Source organism: Battus philenor, unplaced genomic scaffold (genome assembly GCF_028537555.1).
Source record: "Battus philenor isolate CCGP_79_NKW_IND1 unplaced genomic scaffold, ilBatPhil1.0.hap1 SCAF_5, whole genome shotgun sequence".
In the NCBI taxonomy this organism is placed as follows: domain Eukaryota; kingdom Metazoa; phylum Arthropoda; class Insecta; order Lepidoptera; family Papilionidae; genus Battus; species Battus philenor.
In genome coordinates this window covers 3,412,847-3,432,779 of record NW_027181715.1, presented here as the reverse complement: position 1 = coordinate 3,432,779, position 19,933 = coordinate 3,412,847, and the positions used below count along the sequence as shown (strand labels likewise).

Sequence of the window (19,933 nt, the reverse complement as noted above, 5' to 3'; positions counted from 1 at the left end):
TTTAAGTAATCTTAGTTATTGTTGGAATTTGAATTTAGTGACAACATAACAATAAAAAAAAATACTTTTTTGTTTATCTGTACCCTCAATGGTGTTACATTGTTGTTACTTTATCTATAAAAATATTGTCTCTGACATTGACAGAATGATTTGTTGTTAAAGTAAATAATCCGCATGGTGGTTATTATTTTTTACTCAAATAGAAGACGCTGTTAAAAAATGGATTTCATCATTGATACAGTAGGTGATGGTGATCTCCAAGATAGAACAGAATTATTGGACAAAGATGATAAACTTTTCATAGGTTAGTTAGCATGTTATATGTTCAATATTATTGAAGGATTTTTATAAAATAATTTACTTTTTGTACTAATATATTACCTTATGCCTCCGCATTTGTGAGATTTTTGTAATTATTATTTTATTACAAAACATCGCTTGGCGTAATTCTTTTTATAATAGCAAAAGTTAATGTATAAACGAACTCTAATAATTAGGTTATTAAAGATTGGTTGGGACTTTAGCTCAAAATTTTAAATTAATTATGTTGCCAAGATTTCTTTTATGAGATGATCTCAGAGGGGATTTTTGCTCAACACATCCCTCAATATGTGTTTACAATTTTAGTTTAAAGATGTTATAAGTGTTAAACAGAAGTTAGTTATCAAATTTTAAATATAGTTTGTATTACTAGAGTACTGTAAAGGTAAAGTAGCTAATTATATATTTTGTTAACAGATAAACATAAAAAGACACAAGACATTTTGAATTTGTTTCAAAAGAAAAGAGATGAACTTGATAAAATTGTGGAGGCAGAAGAAGAGGTTCAGAATAAATTGAAGGGTCTAAAAATTGATAATGTTTTTGATGAATTTTTTACTGACATGGGTTGGAACAATTCCATTCTGTTTAAAAATCAGAAGAAGGTTAAAAGATTGTTTCATTTTGATCAGCTTGATATTGAGACAGGAAAGTTAAAATCTAAACTAGGGTCAGTAGATGTTGAAAAAGAAATGCAGAATTCTGTGTTGAAACCAGGAATAGAGAAAGAGCATCGTCTTCCACAATATGATATCAGTGACAAGAGATTAAGAGCATTAAGAAAGGTAAGGTCTATAATAACAATGACTGATATCTTTTAATTTCTCTATGCCTTCCAGGCTTTTACCCTTGGTAACTTAAAAGGACTTGTTTATAATGACAATAACACTTCAATCTTCATTTATTTAATAGTTCAGCATAGAGTAGGAAATAAGTACTATTATATATAATTTAGAAATAAGTGTAAACACAGTTTGATAATTTTTACAAAAGTAGATGGAGCAGTAAGCAGAAATTGAATATTCAGATATATTGACTTTAAGTTGAAGTTGGCTTAATATGGAGAGTGTTTAAAAAGCATTTTGTGAATGAGTTAGTAACATAGAAACATACATCGGCCTGGATGACAACTTCCTAGAATTCCATAGATTCACCATGCAGTTGCCGGGTCCATCACATTGTAGGAGCCAGATATAGTCCTCATGTAACATGTTTAAAGGCGCTTCCTTACAATGCATTTAACATCACCTTCACGAACTCATTGCCCTATCAACTGTTATTTTTGGACCTCTTAGCAATTATTACTTTATTACCAGAGATTTCATTGGACATCCAAATGTCCAATGAAATCTCTGGTAATGGGATAATTATTTTTATAATAGTTCAGTGGTAAATTAATGTATTAATCAACAGAAAGAAAGAGAGAAGACTAAAGGTCCTGGATGGTTCAACATGAAGGCTCCTGAGATAAATGAAGAATTAAAGACTGACTTAGAAGTCCTCAAAATGAGATCTGTTATGGATCCAAAGCATTTTTACAAGAAAAATGATATGGAAGTACTTCCAAAATATTTCCAGGTAATATATCTATAATTGTATTCTAAGATATTATTGAAAGTAACTTTTTTAAATATTTATTTTTACATGGTTTTATCTTTAAGATATGCCAATCCCATAGAAACTTAAAATTATCTTCCTTCAGAGACCATGATAATGTCATAGTCCAGCCTAGCAGAAATAAACTGACTTTGAGTGCAGAAAATGCGAGGAAAAAAACCCTAGTTTTTAAGTTATATTTCATAATAGTAAACATACCTTAATTTTCATTACACTCTCAGGTTGGTCGAATCGAAGATTCTGCTTTAGATCATGTTAATGAACGTTTAACAAGAAGGGAAAGGAAACGGACAATGGTTGAGGAGTTATTGGCTGATGCAGAGTTTCAGAAGTATAATAAGAAGAAATACAAGGAAATAATTGATGACAAAAGAAAAACTGAATACAGAACTTTCATGAGAGACAAGCGTCAGAAGAACAAATCAGAATTGAAAAAGAATAAGTTAAAGGGTAATAAAAAACCACAGACTAAATAAAGTTTTGTTAATCTTTTTTTGGATATTTGATTTAATTCTGTCCCATTGCTATCTTATTGAAAACTAAATTAGGGTAGATGATATTTTGTCATTCTTGAGGTACACAAAAGAAAATAGTTTTAGCCATTATTTCTGTTAAGTTTATTACATATATTTTGCTATATTTTTGTAGCATTTTTTTTAATAAACTTATAAATGCGGCATTCATTTGTCGATATACTCATAATTTTAATATAAAAATGCATCTTGCTTAATTATGCATCCTGCTTTTGTTTGCTACCTTGCAGATACTGTCTTATTTGTTAACTAGTTTTTCTAGCTAGTGTCCTAAAGTAGAAAGTGTTCCTCAATATAACTGTTTCAATACAACAATTACTAAATTTGATATGCATAATAATAACAAAATTATTATAACAAAGTCTTTATTTGTGAAAAATATATATATCCCAAAACACCAACAGATTGACAAAAAATATATATTATTTCCTAGAAACATCACAGATATAATTATTTCACTGTATTCACTTCTTATAACGAAAGCTCTTGTCCTTAACAATTATTTGATAAATATTATTTTTTCTCTTATAAAGTTTAAGTAGTGTAAAACAGACATTGGTAAACTGTATTCTTAAGGTCAACTTCCAATAACAATATATAAAGAGGCTTGTTAAACTAAATGTTCTTATTAAAAGGAAGATATATATAAATATGAGAGATTTCTTTTTTTTATTCTTCATATTAAAAATTTTACTCTCGAGTGTTTTAAAACCTAATTCATATAAATGAAATGGTAAATATTTTTTATCAATGCTATATATTTTTTAATAATGTAATATGCAGTCTTACACGCTTTAATTCTATCTGTTAAATTTTATCATGTTTATGAAGATATTTATGCAAACAAATAGACACTTTCAGGTGTCATGTGAAGTTGTAGTTCATGGACACCGCTAACACCCGAGACAATATGAATTATAAAATGGTTTGCATATTAAAACCCTCCAGATACATCCAATGTTGCTCCAGTGATGAAGGAACTCTTGTCTGAACTCAAGAATGCGATGACTTCTGCCACTTCTGCCAATAGAATAAAACATATTTAATGTGACTTCAAAAAAATTAAACAAAGCAATTAAGATATGTTATAAATGGCTTACCAGATGGACTTCCTAATCTCTGAAGAGGCACCAGTTTAATCATTTTCTCTTTAACTTTATCTGGAACAGTTTCCACCATTGGTGTTTCAATAAAACCAGGTAAAATGGCATTGACTCTGGAAAGAAAAAATTAAATCATATCTAGATATATATATCTACCAAATTATAACAAATCACAATTACTAAGCTACACCTATACTGTAATATGAATCAGAACAATCGAATTACTATTGTTTCCTTAAAATGATGAATGAAAATATTACAATTAAATTAATGTTCCTGTATACTCTGAATCCAAAATATGAACCAATCCACAATTGACATTTAATACACTATATCTTTGACAAGAGGCTTGTTTCACAGACATGGAAACCCTATAAGGCAAATATATACTATGTTAAACATGATTGCATTTAGTTCATCATTGACCCTAGTCAACACTTAACATATTAAGCAGTATTTATTTACCACCATAAAGTATTTGTTTTACATTATTTTGTCATCAAGTTGTAATGGTTACCTTATGTTAAACTTTCCCAATTCTCTAGCAGCAGTCTTTGTCATTCCAACGACACCAGCTTTGCTAGCGACATAATTGGTCTGCCCTGTAATTAATATGTATTTCATACATTAACATATGATTTTTAATGCTTTCTATGAACCTGGTTACATGCATTTGAAATATTTTTTTTAATTATTGAAAATTACTATTTAATAGCAGGTAATTTGATGCACAGATTACATTAATTTATTTATTTGCAATACAAATGATTTTCATTTAAAAATATGCTACCAAAATTTAATGTTATACACTATAGAAAATCTCTTTCTTCTCTCTTAGTTTTTTTATGAAATAAAAAACTGTGAAGACTACATCATCGGGGCATTCAAACCTCTTATTCAGTAAATATTTGTTTGATCCCATGGGTATCTTTGCCGAAGCCCTATTTCTCTGAATTGGGAGCCCAATGTAGTCTTTGGCACTTTAACTTAAGTAATCACTTCATTCCAGGAGGAGTTATATATGAAAGAGAGTGAAAAGCACATACTGTATAGCTAATATAATAACGAAAAGATTCTACAAAAGGATGATAGCATTAAATTTAATAAAAAAAATGGGACTTACATACCTATATTACCATATTTTGCAACAATACTAGATATGTTTACTATGGATCCAGGCAATGATGCTTCTGTTAAAGCTTTAGCAAATGTTTGCATTATTAAAAATGTGCCCTAAAATATAGCAAATATTTTAATTTTTGATGAAATTGTTTTTTCATGTTAAAATTTGAGTCCTACAAAATAATCAATTTCAATACAATTCAATGATAACATATGTAGCTCACAGACTTATAAAATACAAAATGAAGCAGCATTGCATATTTATATATGCTAGGGGCCTCAAGTCTGTTTCATGCGATCTTTGCTGCAATTAATACCATTGGGTGTGTAATTTCAAAAATTTGGTTCTTAGCTGTACTCTACTCAGAGAAAGGAATATTTCAATCAAATTTTAATTCTAAACATTATGTTAGATATTGCGACATATCAGAAGATAGATGAAAATCTCTTATATGTAATATATATATTAATGTAATATATTGGATCCTAATTTTCTTCTATTAGCCTCATAATTTCACTAGTTGTGACTTGTGACAATTACCAATTTGGAACAAAAATTAGATGTATATTATTTTCAACCAATGACACTTATCTTACAAGATGTTTGAAAAGTTACCTTTAAATTAACATCTTGGACATTGTTGAAATCGTCGGCTGATAATTTCAACAACCAATTATCTTTAGTGATGCCTGCTGAATTAATTATAATAGTAGGTGGAGCTCTATATTCCTTTTGCAGTTTGGACAATAGTTCTGCCACAGATTGTGAATTTGAAACTTCTAATTCCAAGGCAGAATGATCACCCACCGCTGAAAAATTAACATTATATATGAATCTTCACAGTATGAGTCAAATAAGAATGGGTAGTAGTAGCAGTATATACTGACAAATCACACCTCACTACAAACCAAACCATTTAAAAATGATAGATTGATTCATAAATCAATTAAATAAGCAAAATTAATATAATTTAAAATATAAAAGTTGTTCATTACTAATGTTTATCCTGTTATATCTCCTGTCTAAATAGTAAATGAAAAATAATTTAATTAGGCAATGTAAGTTTCAAGTATATTTGAGTTAAGATGTTACACCATTAGATCCTGATGCTAGTGCAGTATGTTTTTTAATAGTCTCCACTGCTGCATCATAGTTCTTATCTGCTGCAATAACAGTTGCACCTTCTCTGGATAGTACTTGACATGTTGCCCTGCCAATACCAGAACCAGCTCCTATATATTACAAAAACACTTTTTAATAATTGATATTAAATAAAAAATTTTAACATTATTTAGCAAGAATTTTAAGCTTAGAACTGCTAAAATTGTCACAAACAGCAAATAAATAATGTAATATGCATTGGAAACTTAGCACTTTGACGGTCGTAGATTACACATATTTAACCTACATTAAAAAAAAATACTATTATTTGTATGTTAATTTAAATCAAAAGTTATTACCTGTAACGAGCGCTAGTCGTCCTGACACAATACCCAGAACCATTTTCAAATATACATATACTGAATTAACTTGGGTGCGGAAAACAGAAGGTATTAAATAAATAATTAAAACGTGTAGTTATCGTTAAACGTGTACCCTCTTGGACACGATTTTAGCGCGGGGTGCATTAAATAAACTAATTATCTCAACTGTTATTTTTTCAAATGACCCTTCTGTATTTTATATATCTTGTTATTACCCTAGAGTAAATTAATTATTACATAATTTCATTCATTCTTTATCTTTAATCACCAATAAACATTGTAAACAAAAAGTCATCTAATGTTGATATGTATAGCAGTGAAAAATTAAAAAGGGCGTGTTGTTAATGCATTGCGTAGTTTAGTTTCTAAATTCAAAAATTCGATTGAATTTTTTTTAAACTCCTTGTTTTAGTTTTAGTTTTATCAAAACATAACATTTTTTTTACATAATATAAAATGAGTTATAAGGTAAGCGTATATATTATCTGAAAAATATAATAAGATGCTTTTGCAAAAAGTGATGGTCGAATCTATGAAGAATTTCATATACAGAAAGAAGAGAATTTCATATACAGAAAGAAAGAAAAATAAAAATGTAAAAAAACATGTCTGTTGCTTTAAGACAAGATACCTCAAAAGAGAAAAAAACAACCTTATTTTCTTTAGTTTGTAATATTTCTGATTAACAAGTGCAACACTCAAATAATATTTAAAACCAAAGTGATGTCTGTCTCTTCTGTAAGATGCCGCTTATGTAGGATGCCTATTTTACTGCTAAAAGCATTTAGTAAAGCGCTAGATTTATATTTCGAAATCTGTCGAATGTTCGAAGTCTGTAGTGTAATTTAGCTTTAACCACCGTTGTACTTTTAGATTTTTGGGTTTCTATCCACTTCGTGGCATAAAGAGCCTTCAAGCGAAACCGAGTATTTTTCATGTATTACACTAATAATCTACGAGACTATGACCGGTCATTGACTCTAAAATTGCTGTTATTTGTTCCAATCCATTCACACTCACCATTTTTTGGTTGATTAAATTTTATTGTGATACTTTCTTTAAATTTTATAAGCAGGATGGAACTAAGTAAAATTTTTTTTTTCTAAAATATTTAAACAGCGAATGTTTGTTATCATACTCGCTTTGTGTTAAGTAGAAGATAAAATAAAGTAGCGTAACAAATCATGAGAGTCCTGAAAGTTGAAGTTAGCCAACAAATAACGCAAGTTACTTTGTGGAAAATAAATTGAGATTAAGTAATTTTGTACTTTCTTTTTCTTAATTTATTATATAAACACTAGAAATTACTTAACTATTTTTGATTTAATATCTTTTTATGGACACCCCTCAAGGAAAGATGGTTTGAATTTAACATTATTGTTTAAATATTGTTGATCTAACAATTAAATTATTTTAACCTAATTTTGATTAGTTCAACCTAAGTAGCATAGATGACGCTAACAGTCACATATTTTATCTAGAGTGGAGGTTACTCTTGTATATTTTTTTATTATTTATTAAAATTAGTCATTGGCTGTTTAACACAGAACTTAACGTCATAGAGGTAAAACTAATAAATTATTTCGGCTTTTATCAATACTCTTATCACACCTTGTTTTATTTTAATGAAAATCATTGTTCGCATTCGTTCACACGAATGATATTCACGTTTGGATCTTACAGGTACTTTACTGTAATCAATAATAAGCACATTTCACACAATTTACAATAACGTCAGTGGAATTTATATTATCCATGAACCTTTAACAATAATAAAGCGTGAAGTGCATTCAATCAAGACTACTTGAATTACGATAATAATTAATTGAAAATCGTTTTGTTTCAATATCATAGATAAGACACGTATATATGGTTTTTAATTTCCTTTGATATGTCAATGTTGTTCACGTGTATCATGATGACTTTGCGTGTACTTCATAAACGCTAACTGGATGCTGCCGCTGTTACTGTCGCTAAATATAATATTTTTTGGGATTGAAATGGACTTTTTTTTTACATTGAAAATCGATTTTTTTGGGACTCAAAGCTGCGGCTGCTCTAATTATAGGGTTCGAGGTGGCAGGGCGCTGCAGGCGCCTAGCCTTAGACCTCCAAGGAGTGACTAGGTCTGTGGGCACCTACAAAGGGACCTCTTCTCGGGCTAATTCTCGTCTAAACGTTGAAATATTTGTATATAATTTAATATTGGGCCTAAAAAGTTGCTTCAACGAATGTAGTCTAACGATGCGAGCAAAGATATCATTGTTACAAGTACGGAACTATACTTACAATATTTTTGTTGCCAGACTGTATAATACACGAAGAATAAAGAAATCTAGGGTAGTTTTCTTATAAAGTATATACCGATTTTGTGATCTGCAAACCACTAATTTTATATATAAATGACAATTTCAAGTGATTTTTAAGGCGCATTAAACCCGTAAAGTATGTCATCATAGAGATAAATATTCTTCTTAAGTGGCCACTTAAAATTTTAGATGTTATAAAAGGAAAATCATAAGACTCGTGGTTAGTATTGTCTGGGGATTAGTTCAAAATAAAACTTATTAATTACATTCTTTAAATATGTATTTATTATATTTAATTTTTACTGTTTTCACTATATCTACAACTCATGGTAAGTTGTCAAAATAAAATTAGCTAATAATAAGATTTTAAAATCACACCGTCCTCTAGCATTAAATGAAAGAGAAAGAAGAATTACTCAACAATTGTATTTCTTTTTTTTTCTAAGGCTATGTTCTTCCTTTTGCTGAATTTTACTCCAGTCCACGCATCGTCGGAGGTGAAGATGCCCCAGACGGCGCTATACCTTACCAGGCGTCTTTAAGGAGTGTGTACAATTCACACTTCTGCGGTGGTTCTATTATAAGCGAGAGATATATATTAACAGCTGCGCATTGTACTATTGGGTAAGTGTAAACACTTCTTTAATTTGAGGAAAAAAGGTGTACAATCGAGAGGGTATCTCGACACGTACATGAATGTACATGTTCAGTATGATGGAACTTATTGGATTTCATAGATATATCATGTCATGGCGACAGCGCAAATGAAGGTTCGTGAAACATTCTGTAAAACAAAATATGTTGCGTGTGTACCTCTGCTTTGTCATAAGCGGGTTGTACACTTACCATTAAATCAATCATCATCATCATTTCAGCCATAGGACGTCCACTGATGGGCATAAGCCGCCCACATAGATTTATAATAGGACTGGTTGTATTCAGCCTTCTTCCAATGTCTTATCGTCACGATCTTACGACGTCACGACTTTAACAAGGTTTTGTGGGTGGATGTCCAATGCTGTGCTTGCCGGTCCGTGGTCTTCAGTCCAGAACCTTAAGGCTCCAGCGGTTATCTGTTCTGTGCGTTATATGGTACATAAATATCGGTTATTAAACTATATAGATTTCCATGTATGCTTCACAGCTATTGCCAGAGGCCTGCTGTCGCTACCAGGTGTTAGGGCAAAATTTCCATTTAATTCAAAAGGCAAAATTCCATGCAAAAGAAATGTCTAGTTATGTAGGATAGGATCTTCTAAGTTGAGTCTAGAAAGCAAAATAATAAGTATATAAATAATTTATGAAAAAAATAAATAAAACTGAGAAAATGTGCAAAACCGAGAAATGAGGTGATGGATGAAAGGCATCGGAAAAGAGAGAAAATGGAATGAAAGTGCAAGACAGATGAAATGTATAATGTAAGGAAAGAATGAAAGATGTTAAGATGCATGGAAGAAGAACACAAAAGTAAAAGTAAAATAATTATTAAAAAAAATTAAAGCCATCATAAATAATTTAGGAGTACGAGGATATATAAAAATCCAGTCTAGATATTTTTTTATTCTTTGTGATGATGGTTAGAATCCCTTAATTCTTAATAGAGATATCTAGGTATTCTTTACCTTCCAAAAAGCTTTTTTTATGTATTTATTTTTAATAACATCGTAAATTTTTTAATTTGCAGAAAAACTCCTCAAACAATGACAGTAGTGGTTGGAACCAATAGCTTACTCGCTGGTGGCTATCATTATCCAATTGAAAAGATCATTGTTCATGAACAGTACGATGGCAATCTAATTAAAAATGACGTCAGCTTGATTAAACTGTCAAATGAAATTGAATTCAATAGCCACGTTCAGCCCATTCAACTACCAGAAAAAGATACTGAAGCAGGCGCCGAACTATTGCTTAGCGGATGGGGCAGACTGTCGGTTAGTATTTGTTATGTTAATAAATACATTTAAAATACTTTTAAGTTAAACGGTTTTTTGATACCCATATTGTGGTGGTTGTGGAAAAATATGTACCTAGTCCGCCAAATTGGAACAGCGTCCATCTTGAATTTTAAATTTTGACATAATCATCGTGTTTTACTAGTGTAGCCCTTTCATTTGATACCCATATTGAGGGGTTAAGGAAAAATAAGTAATCCGCCATTTTGTACCGGCGGCCATCTTGGATTTATAATGTTATTGATTTTATTATATTGTATAGTCATCTAAATTAAATTTGTGTATCAAATTTCAGATCAATCTGACAACGGGAAGGTGCTTAAATTTCAATTTCTAATTTTGACCCAAATAAACAAATTCCGTACGGGTCGACTAAATAAAACCGTTTAAAAAGGTTTTTACTTATGTCAAACACTTTACTGATTTACCAATTGTTCCTAATGTTTGGATACAATCCTTCTCTTATTAAGAGACTGCCATAAGTAGCCAACTGTTTAGATTTTTCGTCAGAAGTGTTGGTTTCCCTACATTGTTTTTTTTGTTTGTTTCTCTGTGTGTGTGTGTGTGCAGCGACGATATCATATATTTCAAACAAAGTTTGCCTTACCTTAAAATTGAAAACGTGTCCTGCTTAACAGTCGCAAATATTACTGTCATACTATATTTTACACAATAGTCAAGTTAAAACAGTGCGGTAATACATAAAAGTTTTTAAAACTCTCTCTCTGTTCTGAATAATATCATTTTTATTGTCTGGTCTAGTTTAGTATTTATTTTTGGTACAGCGCCATTAAGTGAGGAAAACGTAATACTTATTTACCACAGCTGACAGCAGAAGCTTATGCTGCGGTGATTTTAACAAGCCCGCTGAAAAAGCCACTAGCTCTAAACATTCATTTATTATAAAAATATTAAACAATAATGTTACATGTTTCCAGTACCCAGGCGTCTTGCCAGTCCAGCTGCAAATGATAAACTTGCTTGCACTTGGCGTGGGCGAATGTCAGAATATATATCAGCTAATAAATCCAGTTTACGACACTCAGATATGCTCGCTTACTAAAAGAGGCGAAGGCGCTTGTCATGTAAGTCTTTTGTTTCAGGAATTACAGGCAAAAATATATAAATATTTGTTTAACTTTACTTTACCTTTTTTCCAAACTGCGCAGTATTATTTACTGATTTCTTTTGATGAAAAATATGTTTATTATTATTAAATTCCTTATATAATATTGTCGTGTAAAATTTAATTTTAAAAACATAAATAAGGTTTTCAAGTCAGTTTAGAGATAATTTTAAGGGCTTAAATTACTAGTATGGAATAAATTAAATTTTCTTAACAGGGAGACTCTGGGGGTCCACTGGTAGAAGACCATAAAGTTGTTGGTATCGTCTCCTGGGGCATGCCATGTGCCAGAGGATATCCGGATGTCTACACGCGCGTTTTTGCCTTCAAGAATTGGATCGAAGAAAACATGTCAGAAGCGGCTCCAGGTGGAGAAGAACAACTAATTATTGTAAATAACTAAATTAACGGGATCGCAGAATGTTAATTAATTAAAATTATAATCAATCATTAATATGCCTTTTAATTGCCTAGTATCTCCTAAATCATTATCAGTAATATATTAATATAGTCCATAAAATAAACTTGATAATGTAATAAGAGGTAATTGGCTTCCAACCTCTTTGTTCCTCGTTGTCGCTCTGATAAAGCACTTCAGTTATCTTTACGATTGTTAAAATGGTATCGATTTAAAATAGGTAATTAAAATTACGTAGAGAGTTACATCACAGATAATACCGGTCTTAACTTTTTTATCGGTAAAGTCTTTACCTTTCGAATTAAAAAAAATTGATAATATGTCTTTAGATAGAAATAAAATGAAGTAAGTGTATTTCTTTATCATAAAATACATAGTTTCTCGAATAGTTACACACAAGGATTTATTAAAAAATATTCAGAATGTGAATAGAGTTCATGTTTCTTTATAGAATCTGTACATATTATACACACAAACACTATTGATTTTTTAGACAAAAAAGATACGTCTTAATATTATATACTTTGTATTGCTTTAAATATTGCCACAAGAAAAACAACATTAATTTATGGTACGTAACTTTTAATACTATTGTAATGTGTTAGTAAATACATTAATATAACCATTAAAATATATAAAGATTATTGGAAGTGGTCTCCATTGGGTTTCTTATGGCCCTCGCTATTGGCGGCTCCTCGTACTCGTACAAGGACTTTCTATTTACATTTAATGAATTTTTTTACGTATATATTTTATTTTCATGCTCCTCTCGCATTCATCTTACGATCATTCGTATTTTATCTTTCTTTCTACATTTCTTCTACCTTTCCCTTTTATTCCATTTTCGCTTTTATTCAATGCCTTTCTTTCATAACCTCGTTCCTCAGTTTTACAATTCTTGATTTTTAATTATATTTGTAAAATTTGTTTTATGTACTTATTTTTATTGCTTGTAGTTACATATATCTTAATATATATAAATCTCGTGTCACAATGTTTATACTCAATGGACTTCTAAACCACTTAACCGATTATAATAAAATTCGCACACCATGTGCAGTTCGATCTAACTTGAGAGATAGGATAGTTTAAATCTCAAATTATAGTCGCAATTTTAATTTATTAACAAATGATTCTAACAGATGTCGATACCTTTCGACTGGGTTGAGTAAGTAATCAATAGATGGCGCTGCTATGGTAAATCTACGAACGTGTCATATAAGCTACATTTTAACAGCATAATTACCACGTGTTGTTGACGCTATAAAATTAATTAAATTTATTTTGTAGTGAACGAAATACCGTATAATTAAATTATTTCCACTTTTTAAACTTTCACAGCAACGCGTGGCCGGGTCAGCTAGTATTATTTATATATTCCTCATTATTAACTTTTATTTCGTTCTATTATGTTTGTTGCAATTTCTTTACATAACTTGAAGAAAGTTGGTCTCGCTTCGACATCGCTGATTAGCGAGGTCATAGATTCCTCGCAAATCTTTGTGCCTAACCGGCATTAGGAAGTTCTCCGAATGCGGAACAGTCGGCTACCAGGTGGACCACGGTCTGGTCCGTGCCCGGTTCACAGAAACACGAGGGATCCCCCATGAGCTTAAACCAGTGAAGGTACCAAGAGAATACCTCGATACTGCGAAGTGTCTCCATTGGTTGCAATACAGTCCTATAAAAGTTTAGGCCAGTCATATTATATATATATATATATATATATATACATATATTATAGCAAAATATATTGTTTCTATATCACTAGGATTTTGGAAAGACGAAGTATCGAGAGTTATTGATTCCGCTTAGTTTACGGTGAAATGTTAATCCTTCTACCGAGAATAAGACAAGTTTTATTGATCTCACTCCCTTGTATTTTAATATTGAAACTAATCGTCCGCCGCCCGCTTCGCGTAGCTCGTACTATTTTGTGTCAATATATTATTACATTTAAAACATATTCCATAGAAAAAGTAGCATAAGATACTCCTTATTACATCAGCTACTTACCAGTGTAAGTGCCGTCAAAATCGGTACAGCCATTTTAGAGATTAGACGGAACAAACACGCAGACAAAATAAAAAAAAAATACTTTTGGTATATGTACCGTATATATTCATAAATATCTAATAAAAAGCGTGTCATTTTAATATTACAAACAGATGCCTCAATTTTATTTATTTGTATAGATGAAAGATTTTCGAGGACATTGTAATGTATAGTATTTATAAAAATTTCTGTTCTTTTCTAGGAAATAAATATAGTTAAGACTACAAATAAGGTGAAGTGAGTGGTAGTGAATTTATATGCGGTGAAAGTAGGAGCGAGAGGTATAACAACCTAATGTCTGTAACCTACTGAAGGATTTATTTGTCAAGAGCGAAGATTAACTCGTTTCTGGAAAGGATTTTTACAGTAGCATTGGTAGGACTATTTAAAATTTGGTTAGATTAGGCGAGAAGCATAGCCGGTGAAGGTGATCGCCAATGATGCAAGGAATCCTCTAAAGATGCTCCGCGCCAGTACCCGGTCTCTCCCCTACAATGCGATGGACCCGACACACACGCACAGTGAACCCTTAAAATAAAAATTACGTCTCTGTTAGATCTATTTATATTATTAGATTTATTAATTATTACTTAAACCATAGGGCATTTAAATATTTAAAAAAATCATTTTACGAATCTTGATTTACGAACCCAAAAAAATTGGAAAAATACAGCGTGTCTTTTACAGTCCAATACGCCTTAATGTAAAAGCTTTATAGCGGTGAATGTTTAGCTTATTTTCTGTCAATTATTATACGCCCTTATTGTGTGGCATACCCTATACGAAACGTTTCAGAAACAATGATAATGTAATAATAATATAGATAGGAAAAGTGTTTTTAAAATTCTGATTACTACATAATAAAATTAATTATTGCCTGTCTGTTTTTGCGCATTTTATACTTCCTGAAGTCAATGACCTGTCCTAAATCGAAAGAAAAAAATATACAGTATATAATTTACTATACTACTGTATTATATACTAATACTATACTATATATCATTTATATATTTATTATTGTACTATATGTAATTTACAAGGTTTATCATATACAGTGTCTCAATGGTCAGATAAAATGGTTGTATTATTTGGTCAACTATTTACTTTTCTTTTTAAACAATGAAGACAAATGTGTCTTGTGACCTCTCTCTCGCAGTCAATGCGAGCTTTCAAGGACGAAAGTGAACGCACACGTCTCGGTGTAAAACACCGTAGTTACATTAGTTTTTACGTTACCTTGACTCTGTTCTTGTGAAACATATACATGTAGATATTGCTAGTGCTATCACATTTGTTCTATTATCAAATGTGAGTCGTTTTGATTATGTAGAACTAACAACATTAACGGATCGAGCTGGAGTCCGGTTCTCTTGGACGTCAAAAACCCTAACTGAGGTTCAATTTCAGAAGTCTTTTAGTGCAGTCACTCAATAGATACCTCTCTAAGAGCATAAGTTCCTACTAGTCCGATGAAATAAATTATAAAAGTGCCTGAGACCGGAGGTGTCGCCACTGGTATTGGCCTCTAGGTTTGTAACTGTGAAAAAGTCTGGACAGAGCGTCTTTAGCGTTTTGGCACTAAAATTTGTGTGACACTTTGAATTTATAAATTTCGACGGCAAAAAGTCTCTAATTGATTTATAATAAACGGAATCAGATTTCTTAATAAAATGATGCAAAACATTATTGGACTACCATTTACGAAATTCAAAACGCATATTAAAAGTAAATTTATGGAAAAAAGCTTATTATTCAATAAACAATTTATTTTTAATATAAAAACCATTGACAGTGATGTCTGACTATTTTGTTTTTATTTGGGTTATATCTGACAAAGTATATATGCATAAATCTGTAATAAACTTTATTAAAAGTTGTATTGTTGTGGAGTTTTTTCATTCTTCTTCTCCACAACTATACTACATTCAGAAGCAGAATAGAGTCAAATATAAAATAGATTAAAAAAAATTAAAAAGTAGATAGTCAATAAGAGTTCTGTTAAAAGTTCCAATGTTGAATAAACGAATTTTAAAAACGTTGACGAAGATATATACTGACGATGAGCGGCAGTATTTTCCGAATATATTTGGAATAAAAAGACTGTTCGCTAACCCACATATGAGTAAAGATAAAAAGAGCAAAGTCTCTGGCTGCTACGTTCTTCCCGGCGAAGATAGCAGTTATGGTACCAGCTGGACAGGCGAGCCAAGTATCTTGTAGATAGAAGAAGTGAAGAAAGAAAACTCATTGACAGCTGAATATAAAATTATTAGAGGTAAGATATAATATAGGCAAAAGTACCAACAATGGGAACCCTTGCTCAACTACGTACGGTATTACATCTTAACCCTTACTACAGTGCTGATTTTCAGTAATTGCTTCTTAGACTTTAAGTAAAAATTAAAAAATCTAATTAATCAAAATTAAATCTATTGGGAAAGGCTATAGCCAGCTGTGGAAGTCTAAACTAACCAATGGCAATTAATACAATTGTAACCTAATTATTTCTAGGCCTTATTTACGTAATAAAATCTGGATTTTCAATTTAAATAAATAAATATTCCCTTAATGCTAAAGTTTAACATTTTTCCAAGAATTTTTATATGTAATATTTTTTCAACATCTTAGAGTTTTTTTTTACTTTACAGTGTTCGCAATTTTTAATACCAATGAAATAAGTCAAAATAATTTTTCAATATTATGATGAAGAATTCGCAAAGATTTTGTCGTCACAAGTTATCGCTTTTTTAATGACAAAAGGCGTTAAATCAAGTGACAGTGATAATAAAAGAATGGTGTTTATTGGAGATAGGATGACAAATGACACAGATAACACTAATGAAAAGCCTTTTATTATGATTACAAAGCTCGTAAAGCTTACCATGTTCTTTTTATAATGTACGCACGAAGAAATAAAAACGCCTGTAGTACATGATGTGTTTTCATTATTTGTAAGCATTTTAAACCGATCGATTTGTCTAATAAAAGATTAAACAATGAAAATAAAGCTTGTTTTGTAAACACACCAGCTGGTTTTCCAACATGTGATTTAAAATCATTGATAAAAGATTTCAAATTGCATTATATCGAGAGTCAAGATTTTTATGACTATATTTTTTATTTTGATTTGTTTCGCTGTTTATGTAATTGTATAACGTGTTGAAAAATCCTTTATTTGTAAATATATGTAATAGAGAGTTTGGTCCTATGAACTTTTTTTTGGCATTTTAGCTTCTTTCAGCAATTTAAGAGCAATTATCATTTTATTACATATTATTGTATATAAAACTTTGATCTACAATCGATATCAACGTTTACAATACGTTGACAAAAAAAGCTCAAATTTGCATTTGAATTTTGTTTTAAATTCGTCGCCATCTTTATTATTTTTTTACAGTATGTATTTATACAAAAGTCATCTGTAAACAATCGTTGTAAAAGATAAGACCTTCCATTGTATTAATATATGTTTTAACTTAAAATAAATATCTATGAAAAAGCAAAGCACAATGGTATTCAACAGCTGCGTCGAAGTTTTTTAATTTATTCAATGGTTACATAAATTGCACTCGAGCAAGATGTCCAGAATAGTTTCTTAAGCCACGTCTTTTTGCAAGGGCGAGGAAATTTTGTCGACCTTGTGATATCGCCGCGACCCTTGGAGGGTTATTGAAATGTCGTTACGATTTGCAAAGGACACTTCTGTGGCTGACCCTTATCGGATCTATAGTAATGAAATTTTTATTTCCTTATTCATAACACTTACATGTTATATCCATTTTATCAGATGATTTTAGAAATAACGTTATTTAATATCCCTAGGTATGAACGGAAGGTTCATGAGTTACGTAAGAAAAGACCAATATTTAGCCACACAGCCGCACATTTAGACGCACATACAGAATCTGTGTTTAGCACTAATCGTTGTAACATAACTCCTGAAGATGCCCCGTGGAGGGGTGAAACACGTGTTTAGTAATTTAACGGTGGTAGTTGTGTAATTCGCATTGTTTGCCGCTTGCGTATGTAACAGCGGGCTGACGGGCCGTGCACTTTGTTATGCGACTACCTCTGCATGTGCGGAAGTGGCTAAATATTGGTCCTTTTCTTACTTAGGATGGACTTCTGCAAAATAACGCCTGATTCCATTAAATATTCTTTAGTTACGACGAGTAGCCAGGAGATGCCGACTAGATGCCTCCCACTAGATGAAGCGACGAAATAGTCAAGGTCGCGATAAGTCGCTGGATGCGAGCAGTGCAGAACTGGTCATCGTAGATCTTGGAGAGGCCTTGTGGAGTGGGATTTTAATGGCTATTATTATGATGATGAATTATGTCTATTATCACGAGCGTCTTTCTTCGACACATCTTCGACATGTTCTTGGTCTCAAATAGACATAAACATCGATTCCGTTAAAGAACGCTGGACTTATAAGAATAACGAAACAACGAAAAGTATCATCTCTGTATGACATGAAAATAAATATCATGATAATTAACATTTGATAATTATCACCTCCATTTTTCTTAGAAGAGTTGAAATGGTATTTTTTTCAAAAATTAAAGTATACACTATAAAAATATATACAAATTTAATATAAAGAAGCTTCTGCTACACAATTTAATTTTTTTCTATGAATACATTTATTTTAACATCTCATAATATACGAAGAAAGTTTCAGTAATTTTATATTAAATAGAATATTAGGAAACAAAAAAAAATTGTAAATAAATTTTACGAGGTCTCTGCCGTTTTCGATTAGATGTGTATATGACTACTATAAATAAAAAAATGCTTGGTCGATTTTTTCTTTTCTTTAATTATTTTTCGCTGCGGACTGAATTTTTTTTGCATTTATATATTACATACTTGCTATTATACTTTTTAATTGTTCATTTGTTTTTTGTAGAATAAGAATAGTGCGTGTTATTTATACCTGTCATTTTTTATTTGATCGATACAGATATCAGAATGCAACCTACCGATCCGACATATATAATTTCTGGATTAAAAATAACATCTTCTGTAAGAGAATCTTAAAAATAATTTAAAAAATCAAGTCTTCAAAGTTTTCGAAAATTATTTTTTTAAGAGTATAGAATATACAGAGAAGGCCATGCTACGGATTTCTGTACTAGATTGAACTAGGTCTAAGGAGTTCCGTAGATGAGCAACACATAGTGGACAGGCCAGATAGCACGCAAAAAAGTCGACTACTGTGGCTTGAAGTTTTAGAGTGGACAAACCACAAGCAAACTGGCACGCGTAGCGTAGGGTGAACATTGTCTGTTAACTTGTTTAGGTCTTCGAGATATGCCACAAGTTTTTCACTATTATATTGGAAATTTATTGATAATGGATACGTACAGCAGTGAACGTCCTTCAAGTAATATTATTATTAGTTAAATCTTTTTACCGTTTAAGTAACAATAATGCCGATATAACAATAAATAAATTACTAATAATCGAATTTCATTTTCTTATAGACATTAATAATGCACAAAAAGGGAACTTAAGTGCTTTCCTTCTCCTAAAGCACTCTAAATCGATGAGAGCACTTCCATTCCTACGTACCCACACCCCGTGCAAACATGAAGGTTGTTTACTTTGATCTATTACACTGAGATGAAAAATATTGTCTCTCTTTCATTTTCTATTCATAGTTGTGAGTATGTATATTCAAATAACAAAAAATATTATAAGGATTAATTGATTAATTGAAAATTTATTTTTTCGATCATCTTCCTTGAGACATTTCTTTGCGTATTAATATACAATTTTTATATTAAGACTGGATTCTAGTAGTATTCTTTAGTATGTTAGTCAATATAGGTGGATTGTTTATAAGTATAAAACCTTTAAAAAGGTGAATGTATAGTTCATTTACTT

The 19,933-nt window shown here is 30.9% G+C and overlaps 3 protein-coding genes across 3 annotated transcripts; 2 read left to right on the top strand and 1 right to left on the bottom strand.

The window, feature by feature from the left end:
* The first annotated feature begins 147 nt into the window (after positions 1–147).
* Positions 148–2,416, top strand: LOC137929711 (deoxynucleotidyltransferase terminal-interacting protein 2). The gene is made up of 4 exons (XM_068772777.1): positions 148–304; positions 739–1,106; positions 1,735–1,899; positions 2,160–2,416. Exons 1-4 carry the CDS (start codon positions 220–222, stop codon positions 2,412–2,414), a joined length of 873 nt encoding a protein of 290 aa, XP_068628878.1. The 5' UTR covers positions 148–219; the 3' UTR covers positions 2,415–2,416.
* Positions 2,417–2,865: 449 nt separating this feature from the next.
* On the bottom strand, positions 2,866–6,465 carry LOC137929637 ((3R)-3-hydroxyacyl-CoA dehydrogenase). Its single transcript, XM_068772680.1, has 7 exons — positions 6,158–6,465; positions 5,792–5,929; positions 5,313–5,506; positions 4,702–4,807; positions 4,092–4,176; positions 3,572–3,687; positions 2,866–3,491 (listed from the first exon to the last, which is right to left on the bottom strand). The coding sequence occupies exons 1-7, from the start codon at positions 6,198–6,200 to the stop codon at positions 3,406–3,408; spliced, it is 768 nt and encodes a 255-aa protein (XP_068628781.1). The 5' UTR covers positions 6,201–6,465; the 3' UTR covers positions 2,866–3,405.
* A 2,263-nt stretch (positions 6,466–8,728) lies between these two features.
* Positions 8,729–12,022, top strand: LOC137929903 (chymotrypsin-2-like). Its single transcript, XM_068773031.1, has 5 exons — positions 8,729–8,819; positions 8,937–9,114; positions 10,175–10,421; positions 11,381–11,527; positions 11,786–12,022. The coding sequence occupies exons 1-5, from the start codon at positions 8,768–8,770 to the stop codon at positions 11,969–11,971; spliced, it is 810 nt and encodes a 269-aa protein (XP_068629132.1). The 5' UTR covers positions 8,729–8,767; the 3' UTR covers positions 11,972–12,022.
* The last annotated feature ends 7,911 nt before the right edge of the window (positions 12,023–19,933 follow it).